This window comes from Cebus imitator, unplaced genomic scaffold (genome assembly GCF_001604975.1).
Source record: "Cebus imitator isolate Cc_AM_T3 unplaced genomic scaffold, Cebus_imitator-1.0 Scaffold739, whole genome shotgun sequence".
In the NCBI taxonomy this organism is placed as follows: Eukaryota; Metazoa; Chordata; class Mammalia; order Primates; family Cebidae; genus Cebus; species Cebus imitator.
Window position 1 is genome coordinate 386,143 of NW_016108054.1, and position 24,611 is coordinate 410,753.

General features: G+C 34.2%; 1 protein-coding gene across 6 annotated transcripts in view; it reads left to right on the forward strand.

The window, feature by feature from the left end:
* LOC108296779 (synaptotagmin-1) overlaps nucleotides 1-24,611 on the forward strand; it is a 453,515-nt gene that overhangs the window by 296,711 nt on the left and 132,193 nt on the right. For 4 of the 6 annotated variants that reach the window (XM_017519369.2, XM_017519368.2, XM_017519370.2 and 1 more), the window contains 4 exons: nucleotides 1,000-1,184; nucleotides 7,216-7,338; nucleotides 10,984-11,151; nucleotides 14,258-14,425. In XM_017519369.2, the coding sequence (XP_017374858.1) occupies nucleotides 1,000-1,184; nucleotides 7,216-7,338; nucleotides 10,984-11,151; nucleotides 14,258-14,425 (644 nt within the window). The remainder of the gene's footprint in view (nucleotides 1-999; nucleotides 1,185-7,215; nucleotides 7,339-10,983; nucleotides 11,152-14,257; nucleotides 14,426-24,611) is intronic. The other 2 variants (XM_017519371.2, XM_017519372.2) reach the window with 1 other exon arrangement.

Genomic DNA, 24,611 nt, shown 5'->3' on the forward strand with positions numbered 1-24,611 from the left:
AAAAAAAAGATGTAAGGAAGGAAGGAAGAAGGAAGGAAGGAAGGGAAGGAAGGGAGGGAAGAAAGAAAGAAATGCTAGCTAACATTAATTGAGCTCTTGCTATGTTCCAGATGCATTCAAAGCTTTTTAGCATATTAATCCCCTTAATCTTCAAGCCAGATGAAATGGGTACCACTATAATCTTCACTGTATAAAGGTGAAACAGAAACTCAGAACAGTGAAGCAACCTGAGCAGAGTCACAGAGCCTCTAAGTGGCCATGCCAAAATCTAAACCTCGATTAAGAGTCACCGAACACATGACCGTCACCCACATCTAGAGAACCCTCAGTGCATACATTTCCACATGACTGACTTTCAAATCACCAGGTACTTCTTCCGAATCTTCACTATTGTTACGGCTTTACATTTGCTGTTCTATGTATATGACTAATATCTGCCCCCCGCCATGCCAGAACGTAGGAATAAAACACCTAGTATTTTATAGATGAGTAATAGCAGCTACTATTTATTAAGCTTTTGCCATGTACCAGGCACTGCATCTTGTTATTTAATACTCAGAAAGATCTATAGGGCACCTACCAGTTTACTTCCACTTTAGAGATGAGGAAAGTGAGGCAGAGAGAGGTTAGATGACTTGCCCATGATCACACAGCTAGTAAATCGTGGAGCCAGGATTTAAACTCAGTGGTTGAACTCCAAAGCTTGGGTCTAAATGGGTGACGAGATGCATTCATAGAAACCTAGCTTGGAGAGTCAAGAAAAGCAATAAGGAGGAGATGATATTTGACATATCTGGAAGGGCAAAGTGGGAAAGAAAGGAAGCAATACACTCAGTGGAGAAAACAACATGGATAAAGTACTGAGGAATGGTGTACCTCGAGCCTAATGGGTGCTCAAAAATGCAAATAAAATGAATATCTTTATAGCCCATGAGTTAAAAGCTTTCGCACATCTAAGTGTTGTGTGACCAGTGCTCTCTGTGCATTTCTTTCTTTCAGTGCCACCGTGGGCCTTAATCGCAATAGCCATAGTCGCAGTCCTTCTAGTCCTGACCTGCTGCTTTTGTATCTGTAAGAAATGTTTGTTCAAAAAGAAAAACAAGAAGAAGGGAAAGGAAAAAGGAGGGAAGAATGCCATTAACATGAAAGATGTGAAAGACTTAGGGAAGACAATGAAAGATCAGGTAATGTATTTCTTCTACATTGCTTCTTAGATTATTTTTTTTTAGAAAAAAATAAACAAATGGTTTATTATTTTATGCTATATATTATAGAAATAAACAACTTCTGGACCCATATCATTGTGAGATGCTTTGCAAGGCTTTCAGTCACTGTTCTAGATCCCAAAGCATCGTGGAGGCATTTGGAAGGGTTTTCCAATCTCCTGAGCAAATGGAACAGAAAAGGGCATCCATGATCATCAGGCTCATCTTGATGCATTTGGCATAGAGAATGATGCCTGAATATTTTGATTACATCTGTTTAACCAGTCTTCATTCTGTTTAGAGTTAGAGAAATCAAAGAGTGCCTGAGTGTTTTTGCAACTGGGCAGGGGATCTTTCTAATTTCTACTGTTCACAGTCACTGTTAAATAACTGAGTTTCACAGCTGTTCATCAAACTTGATGAAGGCAGCCTTTCCTACATATCCATCCAGCTGAAAAATTAGTTCTCAAGAATAATGAGTTGTATGGCAGAAGGGAGAGAAATATGAGCCAGTTCTAAATATCAAGACAGTACAGAATTTTTCCCTTATAAGAAAGTTTTCTTTCTTATTTCTTATAAGACAAAATTCTTATTTCAATTTAATAAGGACAATTAAAACCATAACACTTTGTTATTAAATCCATTTGGCTGGGTTATCTTTCCAAGCCCAAGAAAGCTATTTGGATGTATTTCATGTTGCTGTCTGTTTTTGGCTAAATTAATTGGACAACTTGGTTCAAGATAACGTTTACTATTACTAATGATAATTATTAAACACCTCTTCATTTTTGAAATAATATTCATACTGAATATTTCTAAAGAATATTTAATTCATATTTTAAAATTAAAATGCAAATGTACAAATTTTTCATAGAAATAACATTTTCAATTATCAATTGTTTTCATCAAATACAAAAGTTTTATTTATTCCCGAATAGAAAAATACATAGGCAGTTTTGTAAGTTCCTCTTATAGTATTATTATTAATCTAACTCTTAAACCTGAATCTCCTTAAGAACAATTTAATCAGGTGTTACAACAGGCATTTTAAATACATTTGCATTGTTTCCTAGTTCATAACACATTCAGGACACTAACTTCCCTTCCCAGCTTAAGTTTTAAACTCTTTCCTCAAAGACACTATAGTATCTATTGGTAATAATTTCACAAAGGCTCATTTTTTACTCCCTGCATTTGTGTTTGGTTTTTGGAGCTATGGAATGGATGGAATGCCTGTACTCACGCTCATGAGAGTTTTGGCCTGAGCTTGGAGTAGCAAGCGTTTGATTTTTCTGGCAATTTCTTATCACAGTCATAAAGCCCATGCACAAATATCCAACTACAGATGTCTAATAAAGATTTTTCTTTTCAGTTAATTAAAATAGAAACTAAAATTTTAAATCCTGTCTTACTTTATTTCCAAACTTTTCATAGTAAGCAGGACTTGATAAAGATTTCTTTAAACAACTTATTGGGAGAAGTAAGTATGGAAATAACTACTAGATGGACATGGACTGAATAATATGTATGTTAATTTTAGCAATATTGTGAAAACAATAATTTGACAATAGATTACTATCTTTTTCATAATTATCATAAAATTTGAATGTGGTTTCCCTTGTGTTCTAGAATTAGTTAAAATTACTGAATAATGTAAAGTGATAACTATAGCATTTCTTCCTAGGACAATAAATCTATAATATTTGTGGGATTTGTTCTGTACAATGTAAGATTGTAATTGACAGCATAGTGGTGGTGTTTATTACTTCTGTTATGACCTGGATAAATGACCAAGATCTCAAATATAGAGAACTAATGGGGGTTAATTTTTCATTGATGATCTATTTTTTGGGTGGGGAGGGACAGAGAAAATGATTCAAACAAAGAAATACTAACAAGTCAGAGATAGTTTATAATAATCTGTTATCACAAATTATTTAGAATTTCAGCCACTCAAGATGTTTTCAGTCATTTTAAGTAGTCTCAATTTTACTGTTATGAACAATTAAATGCACAGAATAAGATACAATTTGGACAGATGAATATACACTCCAGTGATAAACATTTATATAACCATAGCTTATGATACTTTTTGAAGCAGACAAAAGTAGCTAATAATGGGCTCCATCATTTTATGAAGAGGAAGGATAAAAAAGCAAAACAGAATGTGCAGATTTTAAGAGGATGTTTAATCACATGATGATCACCAGATCACCCAAAATTAGAAACAGTGTAAATACAAATTAAAATTATTATTAAATAATTATATTTTCAAAACATCTTAAGCAGAATGTTGAAGTGAACATGGGGAAGAAAGTAAAGATGGCTTATGCCTCTCTCATTTAAAAACAAGGCATATGTGATGGACATTTTAGATATAATTTCTTAATCTTAAGAAATATATATATATATATATATATATATATAGGCTCTATATACAAGATATAAAGGCTGTAGGACAATGAATACTTTTTTTATCTTTCAGTTCATATCAAACTCACAGAAATTCAGATTTCAATATTCATGGCTACACGTCTCTTTAGGAAGGTTTTTTAACCAAGAAGATTTTTTAAATATTCTGCAATGACTACAAAAAGTATAGATACTTTATGTTGCATAAGATATATATTTTTGTGTTCTTTCATATGCGTTAAAATTGGAGAACACTAACCAGACAGAGGGAAAATATTCACTTGTAAATTCATAGGTCTGGAAAGGTCATTTCTCCATGGTTTTCACTAATGTGTGTGGATATTTTAATTTTTATTTCTTCCTTCTATGTCCTTATCTGTGTTGTGTCTCATGACTGTTCTGGACTGTCCCTTGCGGTAGGTTTCCTCTGCTACTTAGACATCCCTAGTCAACGCTCAGATACATTTAGTGGCCTTGGCACCTGGGGCTCCACAGCTGAGGGTATATCATTCTGACACACATCAAGAGGCTGAACTAAATTGATTTTTTTTTAAGATAAAGTGTTCTCGTTTTGAGCATGCTAACGGATTAAATATAACAGTATTAGAAAGCTCAAGTTTTAAGTTGATGGATACTGAAAGAAATTCAGTCCCTTGTGCTGCTTTTCTAGTGTGCCTTATTAAATCCAAATTTGAACAATGTAACTTACAATGAACAAATGCTCCTTCTGATGGTTGCAAACAAAGCACCTGTTGAATGTCAAAGCAAACCATAAGCATGTGCACTAATCTTTGAACTTTAAAATGAGGTCTGATGTTCCCAATCCAGCTTTTTCTACTGAAATTTATCAAACCTCAGAACTACTGGATTTACCAGCTTTTTCTTCCAAATTTTGTTCCATGGAGGGGAAAATAGTACTCTTGAGATGTTATAATAGCTACTGATACAATAGGCCTGAATTTAATGTGATGGTACAGATAATGTCTTGCTTAAGCTCAGCCTTTGGGACAGGAATAGACTTAATCACTTCAGTGATGAACAGTGGCAGTGAGAAATTATCAAAAATTTAGCCCTGTTTCATGCAGAATAATTGTAGAGATGGTCCTGCCTTCTATTCAGGCAAAAACCACTTAGGGAGAAGGGGATTCAATATCTCAGCTATTTCAAATTGCACTGGGCCTGAAACATGATACATGAATTGTCAGTTCTGAAAGAGATTTTTGAAAAGGTATTTTAATCAATGAATTGTTTTATTATAATGATAGAGTGACATGCAGATTTATCAAACAGAAATATGTGTTAAATAGTTTGCTATTATTTTTAAAAAACAAAATCTTATAGGGAGGCAAATTACCTAAGCTGCAATTTCCTAAGCACAACTACGGCAGTGTTAAAGACTTATACACAGCTAAGGTTTTGAAAGGGCAAAGGGATTCCACTACCTAAAATTCTCTAATTAAACTCAGTCTTTTTTTTTTTGTCACTTTACTATCATACGTTCCCTTTAGTGACCAAGCCCCTTGTGCACAAGTTAAACAATTAATATAAACTTTAAAATATTTTCATGTTGTTTCCTGCCTTTAGCTATTAGTAAGTCAACATTTTATATTCAAAGAAACAACCAAGTGTAGATTAAACTTTCCAAATGAAATGGTTTGTAGCTAACCAGATTGGAAAATGTTTCTACACAGATGTATATCATGACGGCAATTTTCAATTTTCCAAACTCACTGTAGGCTCTTAAGAAATTTCCAGCCAAAAAAGAGGAGGTATCTCTGACAAGAGCTCAATTCTATTTATATGATCTTTCCACCTGAATGAGTTCTACTAATCTGTAATACAGATTAATAGAACTCAGTTTTTTAGAATCAAATTAGAGTTAACTGGGTGACGCCAAATTAGAAAATCCTGTAAATTCAAGGACTGAGGGTGCCATTTGAAGCACCACTGAAGGTCCCTAAGTAAGTGGGTGGATTGAACAGAGAATCTCCTTCCTGAGAATGATGAATACAGCAGAGAAAATCAACTATGTAGTCTTGGATGTGAGGGTAGCAGAGTGAAGGAACTGCAGTCTGACTGATGCCTCTCTACAGCCTGGTTATACTTCTTACATTTGAATTCTATGAGAATTCTTAGATTCAATTTGAGAGCTAACAAGAGTTAAGATTCCTTTACTTTGTCAGAGATACAAAACAGTCCACCACTGTTATGTCCACTTTGATTTCTGTGAGATTCTACAGTAATACACCTGTGTGTATACATATACAAAAACAGCAATAAAATGCTAAACCATAAAACTAGAAGATAATAATTGTTATATGGAACACAACAACAAAGCTGAAATTTTTAAAATACAAAAAGCCCTTGTAAATCGATAAGTAAAAGGTGAACAACACATAGACAAATTAGTGAAGGATATGGACAGGCAGTCCCCAGAATAAAAAATACAAATGGTTAATATAAAAGTTTTTAATCTTTTCAACCTCACAAGTGGTCAGGATAATGTGATTTTGTATTATTTTTTATTTTGAATAATGATTGTGTGTAAATTTCTAATTAATTGTTCTAATTACTTGAAGCAATAAGAATTGCACATCCCTATAAACAAAGCTTCATGTACTTATAATCTTTGTAACCTTTGATATTTTTAGAAAAATTTTTGCAAGATAGGAAAATACATCATATATTTTGATTTTTTAAAAAAAGAAGAGCATTTGAATGTAACTTATGAGATAATGAGCTTTCTAGTATTTCCATTTACAGTACACTTACATTTTAGGTTATAAATATTCAATTGGTTAGACTGAGTTTTGAGAGTTCAATACAACTGATTTTGTTCTTAAATGCAAAATGAATTTTTATACCAATTTGTTTTTGACAAAATTACAAACCTCTTTTTATCTTTTGATATCAAATAGACTCTTAAGTCAATTTAATTCAGCCCAGCTTTTGGTGGAGCTGTTATGAAAATAAAGTGGTAAACTGAAACTGGAAGTGGGGTGAACTTTCCTCGAAACATGGATTTGCTGGTGGCATGTTTTTTTCCTCTTTTTCACACCATTATAAATGTATACGTGAAACAAAGGGAATTTAAATTTTCTGAGGATCACTTACTGAACTATCTTTATCATAGGAAATAAGTCAACAAAAGGACATGCCTTTTATATTAATTATTCCACTGCATGTAGCGCTGATATTTTATATGATGCTGAGCATCTCTTTAAACTACATGAATGTGAAATCTGGCCTGGTTAGTAGCATGTTTATCTTTCCTCGGAAAGCAGAGGTTTTATCAGAACCAAATACAACACCAAGTTGACACTTTCTTTGCAACAATGTTACATTTTTTGCTTGCAATATTCTGAGGGGCTTCTTCCATCGCTTCCATTTTGCTTGCTGATTGGGGGAAAAAATTCCGTGCACAAATGGAATTTAAAAAATATGTAAGCAGCAAATGTGAATGTGTGCCAGACAAACAGAATTCCAGCATCTTACTGCTTGCTTCGAACAGCTTGGAAGTATAACTACAGGCCCAGTTAAATTTGAGTTTTGATGAAATTTAGTGGAATTTACATGTGATCCACTTCTCTACACATAGGCCCTCAAGGATGATGACGCTGAAACTGGGTTGACTGATGGAGAAGAAAAAGAAGAACCCAAAGAAGAGGAGAAACTGGGAAAACTTCAGTATTCACTGGATTATGATTTCCAAAATAACCAGGTCTGAAGTGGGGAAATGTCTTCTAATTCCATTATGTTTTCTGAAATTACGAAGTAGAAATTGAAGCAAGATACTTTTTTAAATGTTTTGTTTGCTGTGAGGGAAAACGCAATTATCAAAGCTATTGATGAAATAATTTCTAAGAACAGGCAGTCCCCAACTTGCTAATTTAACATCTGGTAATTAGAATTTACAGTATTCAACCAATTACATCTACTTGTGGCACTTTCAACAGGCAGACAGAATACAAATTAACTTGAAGCAGTCGGCCTGCTTCTGAGAGCTTCTTGCCACAATCTCCTTGCCTCAGCTCCCTCAGCCTGAGCTGCAGCAACCTTCCTTGGACTTAACAGATTTAGAACTAGACAGGGCTAGGGGCCTTTGAATTGGGCCACTATTACAGCCAAAGTTTTGAAAAATCATCTAATGGTTTGATAAGGAATCAGAGATGAAAAATTGACTCTGGTTCATTAATTTTAAAAACAGGATTGCCTTATACAATGCTAGTTGAAACTCCTAGTGTTAATGAGATAGCAATTCTAAGAGTGGGAAGACCAGAGACTAGATTTCTAGTGCCTAGAAATATTGCCCAAAAAATGGCAAAAAAACTAAAGAAGGTAACAAAATAGACATTTTTGCTTCAATTTCTCAAAAAATCGTGAAATGTCACCTAGATGCATGATAATATTGGCTACCTTTTACTAAGTGTTGGCAAAAAAAAATAGAGATTGCTGAAAGATAACTGTTAGAAAACTCTTTGCAATTTATAAAGCATAATAATAATAAAACCTGTGAACCCCCCACCCCCTAAAAAAAGAAAACTCTTTAATTCGAAGACATTCCCAGATCCACAACATTGATGAAAATGTTCCTTACCTTCTGAATTGTTAAAGAAATGTAAAAGTTGGATAAAAATTAGGTGAATAGGCTAAGTTAGAGATCAGGTTCTTAAAAATCTGTAAGACATAGCTCTTCTCCAACTAAGAAGGTTTTAAACCTCTCCAGTTCATTTTGCTTCACTCATCTTTTTGGGCAAAGAAGAACTGATAAATGTAAAATAAATACACTTACTAGCAATGCAGCATGTGTTATCGATTTCCAGTTTGATGAGGAATGAACAATAAATAGTAAGACACTAATGCTCATCTTTGATGACTGTCCAAAGTCAGTAATGCTGTGAGAGCTCTAAGCAGTTGCAGAAATTCTGTGCTTTATTTAGGAATTGACAGTTCAAATAATGCCTTCACTTTCAGAAATTTCCAGAGGGTTCCTTATAAAGAATATATAAATACGCTGTCATATTAAAAGTAATTTTTTGATCAACATCATTAGAGCCTGGCTAGTTATTACATAATACATTCTAGAAAACTATGTTATTGGCTTACAGGTACAGGTTTATAGTTATACCATTTTTAGTTAATTACATATGACATTTGTGGTCATGTCTATAACTTCCACCAAAATTTGAGCATCAGGATTTGGTTAGGAGCAAAACCTCTTGTTTACATATTCTAGAAAAGATCAAGGACAACTTATATTGGTCTTAATACGTAACATGTTTTCCAAAAATTTAATCTGACTTTCTATGTGCATCCAATATTTTTCTCATCATGTATTGTCCATTCATATTTTCAAATGAAAAATCTACTGGTGTCTCATCCTGGTTAGTCATAATTTTGAAGCTTTTACATTAACTTTAATTATTAATACTGTATCATTTTATAAAGCAGTATTTTTAAGAAAATAAATAACACAACTTTTTTTTACTAAATATAGTGACAGTACATTTACTATTCTCTTTCCAGCAAACATCAAATCTAAAAAGATATTTTATTCTGAGAAACTGATGAATTTTAAAATTACTATTCATTGATTTTTCCCAAATGTTCTCAACTAATTTGATTTATAAAGTGATTCCTAAGAAGCAGGAAGATAAAGTCTGAAAAGCTCCATAAACTTTTGATCAAATATATATGTTTTCTTACCAAAACTAAAAAATCCTAAAATATTCTCATTAAGAAGCTTTATGGTAGAGATAAATGTGATATTTATCTCTTAGGCAGAAGTCAGAATAAGGTTGGAAAAAGTAACTCCATTCTTTCTTAACAGAATATCCAAAAATCTCTAAATTATAAACCATCTAGTTTCTAAAGAGTTTAAGCCATCTCTCTGTCATTTTCCCTACTCAAAAGAAAATTGGTTATAAAAAGTGAGGATGAGGAAATAGAATATTGCTTATTTGCATTGCTACATAAAGGCAAATACCAAATACCAATTTAGCAAACAAAGAGACAGACTATTTGCTTTACTAATCATGTCTATTTAATCTGATGCCTATTTTTTAGCTATTTTAGCTTTTTAATCTGATGTCTATTTTTTAGCTTTTTTTTTTTTGACCATCTGTCTGTGTTTTGCGTACCTATGATCTAGCACTCTTGTTGCTACTGTTGTATCATGATGCCACAAAAAAAGACATTGAAGCATTAAAATAGAAAAAACATAATAATTCGGGATATTGGTCCATGTTAAAAATCAAGCCACCTAGCCAAAATACACTTAAGAATACAGTGGGTCACAAATGAAAATGGATATGCCTTTTTTTTTTAAGGAGGTGAATTGCTTTTTAACTCTGCTAGCTGAAAAGGCATAAACTTAGATTTTCAGGCTGTGACGGAAAAACCTGTGGTGTGACTGCATTTATTGAATAGCATATATCTCTTGAATAACAATAATAGTCTACTTTGTTTCCTGTGTTTATCTAAATCAGTCTGTTGACACAAAATCTCTAACGGCAGAGTATCTCTAATAGTCTACTCACGCCTCTTTTTTTCTTTGCAAAAATATTAACAATGTCATAATATGTTAATATTCATAATGAGGCTTAAGAACTATTGGTAAGAAAACAGACTTGAAGAAATGTAGATAGCCATAGTTCTGTGGTGTTTGGGAAAAATAAGAAGCATAGTTACTCACCATTAAAAAACCTCACCTCTAATCTCCCTTCCTGTCTATGAAGCTGAAATTACATTTCTTTCACTCCACGTCCTATATTTAAACACAGAATTTCATAGGTAATAATCATTCTATATAAGTTAAAATAAATGTAGCCAGCACACAAGTGAAGGTCAAATATAACAGAAACTAGAAGATCTTATTTTTTATCTCAAAACGCCACCCAATTTCTAAGAAATTTCTGTTCAGCTGGTCTGAGGCTTTGCTAAAGAATAAAATTTCCTACTTTATAATTACAAACCTGTGACTGCTTAACAATGTATTTTTACTTACAAATCATGCCCTGGAAAGAAAAACAATGCACAAGGGCTTTTAGCAACTGGAAAGTTATTTGATTACAACTCTTTTACCAAAAAAATGAATTCCATATTTAACTGCAATCAGCAACCTTTTAAAAGCCTCTTTTTTGCTTAAAACTAGGCTTCCCAAAGGCTGCCTCTGTCATAATTGGGTTTCTGAAGTCTACATAGTTCATTTCATTTGCCTTCTGTGTTCAGATTCGCAAGAGAATAAGAGTTTATTAAAAATAAATAGAAGTGGGAGAAATCACAATATGCATCATTGTGAACAAATCGATCTTTTCCAAAATCTCCACTAATATTTAAGTTTGCTCCATTCTGTCATTTATTTCAGCTGCTGGTAGGGATCATTCAGGCTGCCGAACTGCCCGCCTTGGACATGGGGGGTACATCTGATCCTTATGTGAAAGTGTTTCTGCTACCTGATAAGAAGAAGAAATTTGAGACAAAAGTCCACCGAAAAACCCTTAATCCTGTCTTCAATGAGCAATTTACTTTCAAGGTATTTTTTAATATTTACTTATAACTTTTCCTTTGTTGTTTTAGTTAAAAGACTGATCTCATCCTGACACATACATAGACATGCACATGAATGCTTATTCAGAGACTCCCAATAATTTCAGTCAGAATATGCAAACTTCTTATCTTCACCACAGTCAAGATTCAATATTGCCTTTCAGTGTGTTCAGAGTAGGATTCACTTCAGTCATTTCAGAATGGAATGGACTAGAACATGACTAGGATGCTATAGTCACATCTAAAAAGGGAGATCGCTTCCTAAAATAAAGCCAAAGGAATGAAATCATTGTTTTTCTGAATTTCAAAGTTAGTGAAAATAGGTACATCTGTTGAAATCCCAGGATTAAGTAAGCTATGTCCCGATGCTTAAATGGTACAGATAGCTATGATCTTGTTACAAAATTATATGTGTAGAAGGGCAGTTTGAGCACTTTAAAGTCATTCTTCTTAACTAATCAATAAAAAGAATACGAACATATTGTTTTATTGCATTTCTAGCCTTTTTCCTTTACTCTAGGCTCTGGCCTGATGTTCTTCAATTTCTCGAGGCACCTCGGTTGACAGACAATAACAGAGAGATTCTAGTCATATAATATCTCATCAGGAAAACATGCCCTGCAGGTCTCCAGGATCTTTGTGAATTTGTGGGTCTTGTTTTGAAATCATTCATAAAAATAATTCTTTTGTAGATATGTTTAACATGAGAAAAACTTTTTAATGCATTACTTAGAACAATATGTTTCTGAAAAATGAATGTCTGTGTTGCCAGCAGGCTAATTCAAAATCACCCTGTCCATCAGCCAGGCTTAGCATGTGCCTTGTGTTGGCAAACATTCTGGGGCAAAATAAATTGAAAATGAGGGCATGAGTCATTTTCTCAAACCTTGTTTTCAATTATGTAAAGGAGAAGTGTCTTTCTATTCACTCTAAAAATTCTGAGTTTTCAAGACAAAAGTCCCTGATGTATTGTTAGTAATCTTATTTAAAATCTGCTTTTTCTGTACCTAGACAGTGAATTTAAAGTAGCAGTAAAAACATTCTGGAAATACTCAGCTCGCAAAGACCTTAATCACTATAGTCAACATACTACAAAACATGAAATGGAAATAAAATTTTAAAAATATTGTAATAGTAATCACAGTTGTTTTATTCATCAGCAGTTTCTGACCAAAATTTAGTAAGGAAATTCTTAAATTATATGAGCTAATGTATTGGCTCTTTGTTTTGTATTGCATTACCTGTATATTATTTCTTTAAAAGTTGCTAATAATGTTATTTCAATTTTATAGTATCAAGTATAATTATTGAAATGTTTGAATTCTCTATAAATTTTATCAAGTCCCATTTTATTTCAGAAAGGTTGATAGAACTATGTGTGCATAAATCCAAAGTATGATATATTCTGCTATATTTTAAAATACTTCGATTTTTCTAGAGAACTGGTTAGACATTGTAGATTACTCATCTTGAAATGCCAAGAGGCAATATGATATAGGAATGGAAGCATGAGAGACTTTAAAGAGGGATGGCTTTACAATGGATTTCAGTCACTTAACAGGAACTCAAGATGCCCCAAACTAAATTCATCTCCTTTTCCCCAAAACAAACTGTTATCTGAAGGAGCTATTAATCATTCAAACAATACATATTTCTTAAGTGCGTCCTCTGTGCTAGGTGTTTTACGTATATTCATTTATCCTCAAAACAGCCCCATGAAGCAGCCACTACTACAGTATTATCACAGTTTACTAGATAAATAAACTGATGTTTAATCACCTGCCCCAGGCCCTTTAGTTGGAAAGTCCAGAAATCTGGTACAAGGTCTGTCTGACCCCAAGCCCAGGTTTTTGACTTTTGCTCTTTTAGTACAATCATCAAAAAGTCTAGAGAGATTTTAGATAAACAATAAATTTTTCAAGGGTTTATCCCTACTCTAAAATATTTTGTTTCTTTCTTTGAGAGTCAGCTCTTTGGAAAGGTTTATTTTCCATTCCTTCTAAAATGGAAAAAGTGTGATGCTTACTTTTTAATCATAGCATTTTAATAAAATAATCAGATTCCAAATAGATGATAAATGACTGAAAAGAAAAAGTCTTTGGAAAACTAAAATTTCTTGTATGTAGATGGTCCAATATTCTTCCTTTCCTTCCCTCCTTAATATACAGAGTTAATTGAGAAATGTTTGCTGAAGCATAAGACAACCATTTACACTGATAAAATAATAGGAAGTATATGAAAATTGATCAAACCTTTAAGACAAGTCTAAACAATTTCTTAATTAGGTATTTCTACTCAGTTACTGAAGTGTAGCTTGCTTGGATTGCACTGCTTTCACTGAATATTAAAAATGTCACTAATAAACATCCCAACCCATAGCATCTGTCCCAGATATATTTGAACAGCTGGAGAATTCATCAGTTCTTGGCCTTTTGCCACCACTCATCCTAAAGCATGTCATACCCAAGAATGAACTTCAAAACCCATATTATAATGCATCTCTGATATTCAGAGCATCAATTTCCTAGTCAGTTCTTGTCAATCAGCAAATTATTTTAAGGAGTAGGTGAGGCACTTGCGAATATCATTTCAATCCTTTCAGACTCCTAGCATAGCGTTTAATAAATCATTGCTCCATTGAACTGTGGCATTTATATGCCTTGAAAGAGTTAATGGAACATTTGAAAAAAGTTATTTGCCCCTCAGTAAGTTACACCCAGACAACATAACTTATAACAACAACAACAAAATATTCTATAAGAAAAACTTATTTATAGTCAAATGCAATTGTCTTGTTTATTCTTTTATTAAAGTATTTATAGCATGACTAATACCAGGATCCATTATTAATAATGCTAACAGCTTCTAGAACTTTGAAATAAAGCAATAAATCACTATAAATTCCCATTTTCTCTCAAGTAATTTTAGCCTTAGCAGTTTGTCAAAAGTCTCAATTTAAAAAATAACCAAAACCAAAATTATCTCCCTGTTCTGTTTATGCAACATAAATATTAAATTAAGCACCGTGAACAAGTAACATGTTTTAAGCATTTTTATGACTGGATATTTTATCCCCATCTCTTTTTATTAAGGTGCCATACTCGGAATTGGGTGGCAAAACCCTGGTGATGGCTGTGTATGATTTTGATCGCTTCTCCAAGCATGACATCATTGGAGAATTTAAAGTCCCCATGAACACAGTGGATTTTGGCCATGTAACTGAGGAATGGCGTGATCTGCAAAGTGCTGAGAAGGAAGAGGTAAGGCAATTGTTAGCATTTCTAACATCACAAGCTGTACTCGCCAGTTGCTGCTCATATAATAACTTATTGAGAGATACTCTTTACAAAGGGCAACGTGGGCCTCTAGCTGGTGATAGCTGGTAAAATAGGACCAAGGGCATTGTACCACCTCATTAAAAAGTGTACAGGTCTTCTGACTGTTATTTGAAAGGAGAGTGAGAAATCTGTGTACTGGATCTATAAACAGCAACCCTGGACACACGCAAACACACAGGCACACAGAAACTCTTTATGAAAGCTTACAAAATGCCATGCACACCAACTACTCCTTTAAAAGGACAATGAAAAATCATTTTATTCCTCATATTGTTCACAATCATTTTGTGTTTTCTACATAGGTTATTACACAAAAATAAAATGGTACCTTTTCTCTTATTGTTTCTGCATATCACAGACTGTTCATTGTTTCTCCTGAAGATATGAGAGTGTAATTGGTGAAACATCAAATATAATTCACAAAGCCTGATATTAAATCCACTTTTTTAAATGACTCACATTTTTATGCTACTCCTCATATTGTTTATTCCCAGTTTTAATAGTTTAGGCTAGTATTTTTCCATGACTTAAAAAGGGAAGTCCAATATTTTTGTGCACTTAAGCTTCATAATAATCGATCATATCTGATTATGCAATGCCTACCTGGCACCAGCATTTTTCTCTGCAAACATTTCAGTAGACCAATACCAGAAAAGCAAAAAACCTTCAGCTCTCCAATCCTTAAAACAGCTTTTTTCCCAGTCACTTTATAGTTCCTGACATGTAGCTATAATTACCCAAGGGACTGCCGACAGCTCAGTCATTTAGGATCTCCAGATCCCTAGGATTCCCTGTCCTCTTGGGGTAGCCAGGAAGATCACAGAGATCGCCTTCAGAGAAACTCAACCAAGCCCATCACCTGGGAATCCTCTCAGCCTAAGGTTTTCTGTGACCAATCTGAAGCTATGAACTTCATACCCCCTATAGGATGAAATGGGGTTTCAGAACAGGCTTATCAATTCCCATGCTAAAATTAAACTTTTCATTCTAAAATTGCTATTTTCTATTTGATTTTACAAAAGGAGTCTAAAATACTTAAGCTCTGTTTTCTTTTTGGAAATAAGTATATATACTACTTTCTAAAAAGAACCAGACCTTAAATATTTTTGTGTGTAATATACATGTATACATTTTATGTGTGTGTGTGTGTGTGTGTGTATATATATATACTGTCTCAGTATGTGTGTGTATGTGTGTATATATATATACATATACATATATATACACACACACATATATACAATGTGTATATATATACACACGTATGTGTATGTATAAACACACACACCTATATACATATATATGTATATAGATACACATACATACACATATATATGTATATATACACACATATATGTATATATACACACACATGTATATATGTGTGTATATATATACATATATATGTATATATACCTATATACACATATATATGTATATATACCTATATACACATATATATGTATATATACCTATATACACATATATATGTGTATACATATATATGTATATATATGTGTGTATACATATATATATGTGTGTATATATATATATATATACTGTCTCAAGATCTAAGAATGTTGACTAACCTTTCTTAGATCTTGAGACAGATTTATTTCTACTGTGGATATTCAAGAATAACTAAGAAAAATACTGAGTTTTAAAATTACATGATTTCATGGATAGTTCTTCCCTTAAGTGAACTAATAGTAATCTTATGGACATCTATAAAAAAAATTCAATCATTCAATTACAATGCTTATAATTATTTAACAAAGTAGTGCCATGTTTTGCTGAGTTTTTTATTGAGGTGTTTGACTTTGCATAAATTCTTTGGGTGATAAAGTAGGGCCATAGCAAATGTTTATTAGCTCATCGGTTTTTATTAATTGGCTGGTATTTGGTTGGCTTGTTGGTTGAGTATCAAAACATGAACCACTGGTACTTCACAATGCCCACCTGTTCAGGGTGCATGGCTCACACTTGTTACTTTCACCTTGATAATTATCATGTGATAATGGCATCCAAGATCACACCCAGTGGGTTTCTGAAAAATTGTGAAATATTTTTCTGAGTTAAGGAAATGTAGCCCATTGAGCAAGTTTCCTCTTTCAGAAATCTTTGAGTACAAGCAGAGTTTGAAACTTAGCACCAACCGGATAGGTTTCACTCTGGAATCTCCGGGGTTAGGTACACTCCTCATTCAGTTTTTTAATCTAGAAACTGGCCTAATGTAATTTACCCCTTATCTTACTTACCCATGAAATAGAATAGAATGTGAAGTACCCAGTATAACGTCTGGCATATGGTTAATGTTCACTATGTGAGAGGTCTCTCAAGCCTTTTTCTTGGTTAATTTTGTGTGTATGTTCTCCTTCCCCTTTTTGTGTGTCCATATCCCCATTTTTTGTGCCTTTTCCCTCTATTTTTATCTACTTCTCCATCCTTTTTCTCACCATTGCACTTACTGAATATCTGTAAGAGTTATTAATGGGAAATATTAATTTTACCATTATAGTTGTAAAACTCTAGAGACTTTTCTCTTTGATTTCTACGCAGGAATAGAAATTTTTGGCTTTCAATTGAATGACTATTTCTCTTTATCAAGATATATAGGTTATGAAAAACTGTATAAGACAAATGTCTAGCTTACAAAGTATCTCTGGATGACTAGACCCAGTTAGAAACTTTTTCATAATAAGGAAATAAGATTTCAATTATATTTTGTATCTGAAGAATTATATATTCTCAATATGTGCTCTAACTTTTCATGCCACTGTCCATTAATTGCAGAAAATTATAATTGTGTGAATCAATTGAAGTCTTAGATTGACTTTAGTTTTATGATTTTTAAATTAGAAATTGTTTTTTCACTTTACATGAGCAATTTTGTTCATGATTTCAGTTTTGCTTTCATCTAGCAGTGTTAAGCATTATTTTTAATGTCATAATGAGATGAAAGATATCAAAGAAAGTGAGAAAAAGGAATTCAAGAAACAGCTTTGGAATCTAGAAACAGTACTGCTAATCACAGTAAGCTGTTCTCCCAGAGACCTGGATTTAAACAGGTTAAATCAGACCTGCTGACAGCCAACTCTGTGATGTTCATTAAATGGAGTAAGGTTTTCTTGCCAGAAAGTTGACAACTATAAGTCATAATATGATGAAGCAATTGTGTAAGTTAAATGATTCTGTACTATTTTAGTGACCAAATAATGTACAAGCAATTTAGAAAGAAATGGGAAGGAACATTGATAGTGTAAGAACCACATTTGGAAGTCACTAGGCCCCTGTCTAAAAAGGAAGTCGTGTGGAAGAGTTAAGCTTACCAGGAAAAGCCACAACAAAAGCACATGGCTTCCACTATTCGATCCTATCTCCAGGTGGAAACATCACTGGTGAGGTCTCCATTTGGCTTGGTAATGTTCCGCAATTCACATAATCAACGCCACCTCACTGGTTTCCGTTCACTTGCCAGGTTTTTTTAATGATACATGGTCCACCACTTTCTTCCTCCACTTCCCTACCTTCTAACAGATGAAGGTGGAATTTGACCTTGGAGACAGGTCAGCCTTTCTCTTATTTTTGTTTCTTTAAAACAGAAATATGTATCCACTGAGTTTCTAGAGACGACTATATATAAAATTGTTGTTCCTTAATTTTTTTTTCACAGTATATGGCTTCAAAATCATTCTTCGTAATCAGTATATACAATCCTTCAATTTGCAAAAGGCTGCCAATATGTATAGCCCTAAGTAGTCTATGTTGAATCTTTGAGATTTTTCTTCTTTTTAATCTTTCAAAAAATAAATATTTATGGTACACACAAGTCAAACCTGAAACGAATCTTTAGTCTTTTAGAACAATCTATTCATTTAGTATTTTGACTTAATTATTTCAAACATTACAATAAATAGCTATGACTCTATTTTTCTCTTATAAATTTCACTTATGTCCATTTTTAAAATTGTCTCAGTTCTGCACCCAGGATCAGGTAGATCATCAAATATTTAAACCCTTTTTAACATTTTGTTCCTATTTTTAAAATTTCTTTTTATTTCTATGCCTTCCACTGATGTTTGTTATCTCTAAAAGCAACATAAGGAATAGATAGCACCAGAAAAAAACTGAGCCTTTTTTTTTAACATTCTGCCCTGATATGCTGCAAGCTCTCACGACTTGACCAGTACTGTTTTGTTGTTTTGTTTCCATTAGAGAATAAGTCTGTCACCTCTGCTTTGTGTAAAATTTGGTAAAGAGTGATTTTTAAATGAGATTCTGTAATCCAGTGCAAATGGAAAAAAAATTGATTGCAGAATTAAAACAAGTTGGAACATAATTTAATTAGCATCCAAGCAGAAGAGGAGAGAAACTACTTTAGTGCCTTAATGGAAAATCAATTTTGCAAGAAAATTTCACATTTTTAAGCTTAATTAGAAAAACATTGACTTCACAGAAAAGCATGTGAAGAATACATATTCAATCAAATGACAACAGTTTTTTAACTTCCAATGGGCAATTCCTTAGTACTTCTTCAGAATGAGTTAAAGTCATTATTCCTTATGGCATCTTTTATGCCCAAGGATCATGAAAGAAGTGATGATGTTTCTAAGTACATTTAGCAATCAGATGGCAACTATGCTTTCCAAGAATCTCCACCTAACAGTCAATGCCCTGATTGGAAATCCTTATAAAAGGTTAATTGCTGGAACTTTAAACATGGATGCCAATGAGAACCTTCCTGGTCATTCACAACCTATCACATTTGAGAAATGTAACAGAAACATTAATTTGCATCTATAGCATTTCAGGAAGTTACACTTGTTTCCCTTTACTTGTTCATTGTTTATCTTCCCCACCATCCAGGCAGCACCCATGTCTATGGTTCCTCACCAAGTCTAATCACAGAGGCAAGCACCCAGTAGGCGTGCAAAAATATTTTTGAATGAATGAATGCAGATGTTTATTATACTGTAAGAAATGATTCCAAATGCCCTTTTTAAAGTCCGTATTAATGGTCATTGTGTTCCTATTTTACAAGTGAAGGTTAAAGTGTTCTGAAAGCTAATCAGCAAAATGTCCTAGCTCTGAATGCTGAAAATAGTTTAGTGCCTCTTTGGGGGTTTTTTTGATATGTTTCTTTAAAGATAGAGGCAGTACAGATGCTTAGCAAAATCAGCCTTGTTATTGTTTATGTTTATGATTTTGAAAATGATAACAGATTTTGTTTCAATAACTTTTGTTTGTTTGTTTGTTTATTAAAGGCTTATTCAGTGTCTCCTTCCTCTCTGTAACCCTCTTTTTTATCCTGTTTCCATAATGCACCTGGAGCTCATAGATTAGCTTAATTTAACTTTTGTTTAAATTTAAGACTTAGAGCTATGGTGTAAGTCTCTGCTTACATCATGGAAATTGATCTAGAGGAAAATGGGAAAGAATTCGTTCTAGGGAGAACTCAAAGAATGGGAACAAAATCTAAGTTTATCATGCCTAGAATATTTGTTGTTAATCAATTTTATAATATAGTAGATATAGCTTAGTAATACTGGACTATTTTAATTATTATATTAAAGCTACAATATGTATTAGTGTACCTAATATCTGTGTGTCCATATCATGGAACTTGGAACATATTGATTTCCCTTGAAATTGCTACAGAAGTATAGAAGTGTTTCATTTTTTATGGTATCTTGGGCCATAACTGTGGTTTATTTGAGTTTGAGTGTTTGGTTTGAATTTCTGTCACCAATTATAATTGTATTCTTATGCATAATAAATGTTATCCACTTTATGATATGGTTTCCAAGAACACAATAGGCAAAAGCAAATAACTTGAAATATCTCTCTTGTATGCAGGACTGTAATTTGATTACCGTTCTAGTTAAAAAGACTTTTCAGGCACAGGTAGAAGAAATCCAAATTCTTACTTCAGAGTTTCTAAACAAAAATATAATTTTTTTTATTTTAAATTCCCTTGAAAAGTAATACAAATTAGACTGCAATTTGAAGGAAGAATTAAAGCGAGGAGAGACCCTGGGCATTTTCAAAATGCACTTTTACTGCCTTCCTTTGTTCTCCCTCCCATTGTCATACGTTAGCCCCAGTGCACCTGCCTTCCCCGTCACAGCAACAACCACCCAAAGGTTTTGGCTCACAGCCTGGCTCTCTAGTTTCCAAAGTTCATCTTCATTAAAGCCTATATTAACTTCTCTACCTATGCTATAAACACAAATAATAGCTACCATTTACTAAAAGTCTACTGTATGCTGACAAAAAAAGCGAAAACAAAATTCTCATAACATTCCTCAAAATTGGCATTATGAAATCTGCTTTACAAAACAGAGAAGGAAGGGACCTGAAACCCAGGAAAGTTTAAGTAATGTGTCCAAGTTCACCCAGGCAGTGCCAGAACTAATTCAAACACAGGTCTAAAAGCCTACACTTTCCATTTTTTGAGACTGAGTCTCGCCCAGGCTGGAGTGCGGTGGCATGATCTTGGCTCACTGCAACCTCTGCCTCCTGGGTTCAAGCAATTCTCCTGAGTAGCTGGGATTACAGATGCCCACCACCACACCCAGCTAATTTTTGTATTTTTAGTACAGATGAGGTTTCACCATGTTGGTCAGGCTGGTCTTCAACTCCTGACCTCAAGTGATTCACCCACCTCAGCCTCCCAAAGTACTGGGATTACATGAATGAGCCACTGCACCCAGCCCACACCACCTTCTTTAAAGAATTTGTCTTGTTTTTTTCAGATCTATCTGGTTCCCAAACCCATTTTCACTCTACATTGCCATACTTCCATGAAGAGAGTGCAAGGATATTGTCTGTTTTGTTTATCTATTTATGCCCAGCACATTGCACTGTAACTGCAACATCCAAAGTGCTTAAACAAATACTTTCAAGTAGATTGGTCAAACAAATTAGAATTTAACAAACATGTATTCTAATGTTATAGCACCTTTGAAAGATACCCAGTTATTCCCGTTGCACTGCTTATATGGTATCCCAAAACATTTTTGAATTCCAGTCCCTCTCTCCAAATATCTTTCTTAGTGTATATTATATTATTTTATTTGCTCTCAATAATGACTTGTCCTTGTCTTGAAAAGGTAAATTTCATCGAAATGGTCATAACTGTGTAGGGTCAAGTGTAGGCTATTAGCTGATGATCAAATTAGATAAAAGTTTTAATTACTGAGGTAAAGTGATGAGATGGATGTTCTTGTGAGATTTATATTCTGACTCTGTCCTAAATGCTTTGTGCATTAACATTGTTACATGATCTCTCAAACGGGTTGCCATGGGGAAAATTCTCATTAGGAAAAATAAATTCTGATACACGTAGTACCAAGAAAATATAATTGTTTTAATAGAAATCAATGTAAGTATAAGATTTTCTTTTTATCCAAAGAATAAAAGGACCGAGAGTTTTCAGTTGAATTTTAAATAAAGCAGTGGAAAGTGGTTTTGGGAGCCTGATTTCATGTATATAGCCTGGCAAAGCAGAAACTAAGTGGGGATTGAAATAGGAACAAATATAAAACAAAAGGAGAATGAGAATAATCATGTAGACAAGAGCAGTCTTGTCTACATCTGCTTTTTCATATTATTGAAATAATGAAGAGGATTTTGAGTGGGAAGCAGTGTGAGCAACCAGGAGAATGCCTTGTTTTGTCTTCCACAGATTTAAACCTTTTAAAATGTAATCTTTTCTTTTGAGTTCATCATATGCTTTGGAGCAATTTTTTTTATCTTGTTTGTGAATCTTCAAATTAGATGTTTTTACCTTCTGTCTTACTCCTACCTACCTTTGAGCAGGCCAAATGTTTGTGCTGTAAAATCTTTAATCCATTACGATCTGTTACTCTGCAATTAGATGAAATGTCAGTGACTGAGTTGTACTAGCTGTACTACAGAATAAGGGAGGAGAATGAGGACTTGCTGAAAAACAAGAACTTGAGCAACTAAAGAATCCAAGACAGAGGAAGCATACACAGACACACAAACTTACTTGCTTTAAACATGACTAAATTCCTGCCAGTTATGAACAAGAGCTTTTAAATACTGCAAATTCATTTTATTTATTCATTCTTTCATGGATTCATTATCTATGTATTAAGCCTCTTTGGTAAGCCAGGAATTGTGCTAATTTCAGGGAATACAGTAGTGAATAAGATAGACACCCAGGTTTGGCCATTTGACCTCTCGAGCTGGCGGGGCTGTGCCATGCCCCTGCCAGACGCCGCGGGGTAGTGAAGTTCGAAGACTCCCGGAGCACCCAGACCTGGGCATTGGGTGAGCCCGGGGGCAGCCAGAGAAGCCCAAATGCCGCCTGCTCGAATACAGTTATGGCCACCCAGGTGATGGGGCAGTCTTCTGGAGAAGGAGGGCTGTTTACCTGCAGTGGCAGCATTGGAATGGCCTTGCCTAAAGACATGTATGACTTGCATGACTTCTCCAAAGCCGAACTGGCTGCACCTCAGCTTATCATGCTGGCAAATGTAGCCTTCACTGGGGAAGTAAGTGGCAGCTGCTGTGATTACCTGGTCAGTGAAGAAAGACAGATGGCAAAATTGATGCCTGTTGAGCATAACAACTTTTCAGATAGTGAAAAAGGAGAAGGACTTGAAGAGTCTGCTGAAATAAAAGGTGAACTTCATGGACTGGAAAATGTGGAACTGAGAAGTTTGGAACTCAGTGTTGTAGAACCTCAGCCTGTATTTGAGGCATCAGCTGCTCCAGAGATTTACGGCTCAAATAAAGATCTTCCTCCCGAAACACCTGGAGCAGAGGACAAAGGCAAGAACTCGAAGACCAAATCCTTTCACTGTAAGTCATGCCAACACGAAGCAGAGTCTGAAGAACGGTTTGTGCATCACATCAGCGTTCACAGTGCCAAGAAATTCTTTGTGTAAGAAAATGCAGAGAAGCAAGCAAAAGCCAGGGAATCTGGCTCTTCCAAGGCAGAAGAGGGAGATTTCTCCAAGGTCCCTATTCAGTGTGACTACTGTGGCTACAATACCAATCAATACGATCCCTACACTGCACACCTGAAACACCACACCAGAGCTGGGGCTAAGGATCGAGTCTACGGGTGCGTCATCTGCACATACACAACAGGAAACAATATTTGGAAACTTCAAACCTGGAATTAGAAGACATAATTATTCCTTCAAGTTTTATAGAATATCACTTGGGAGATTCCAAAGCCATAGCTATTACATGGCAAACCTAGGATAAGGGAGGTAGTATGTATGAGTGCTGGTAGACCAGCTACAACTTTCCTATACAGTGAAAAAGGCTAGTGAAACACATTCAGGCCGGATTTTTAAAAATCATACTTTCTCAGGGATCTTCACAAACTAGTGGGTGTCCTGGCTGTCTCTATGATAGGCTCTTTCTACAGTTGAGGCCTCAAATGAATTGCAGCTATCCTGGTATTCCCGTGGGGGCACTTGTATGAAAAAGGGCATGTATTCCAAAACATTTTTGTCTTTGTCCATTTGCCAAAGAGTATGAAAGAATCCAGTGTAGGATTTTTCTAACTGATAGCAGTTATACATTGCAGTAAACAAAATATGATCCCAGTAGGGAATCTTGAATTCTGACCTCCCATATTCTATTTAGAAATAACCACTTTATGTTTCATTTTTTAAAATCTGATGATCTCTTTGAGGCAGGTTTCAGATTTTGGCAGTACAACATGAAAGATTAGGAAAAGCATTAATAATCTGTGGGTGGAAAACTTGTTAAAAATCTGAGAGTGAAGCTTGTTTGAACATAGAATTGACTGGGAAATGAAAGATTTTTAAAAAGCAGAAGATTCTTCTCTTAAGACATGAGGAGTAAGTTGTGTGATAATGGTGTGTGTTTTGTGGTGAACAAATGGAAATTGTAAATGTTGAATTCTAGGCTCCAACAATCACTGTCAAGAGAATATTAAGCTGCAAATATTTATGCTTTAAAACTTAAATTATAAAGGTAGTTCATTCTTTCTAACAACCAGTTTTAATGTTCATGGGTACATTTTACCTAAGTGACCATTCACATTGCATAGAGAAAGATTCACCTTAAGCACAGATTGGCTATCAGGAATTAGTTTGGG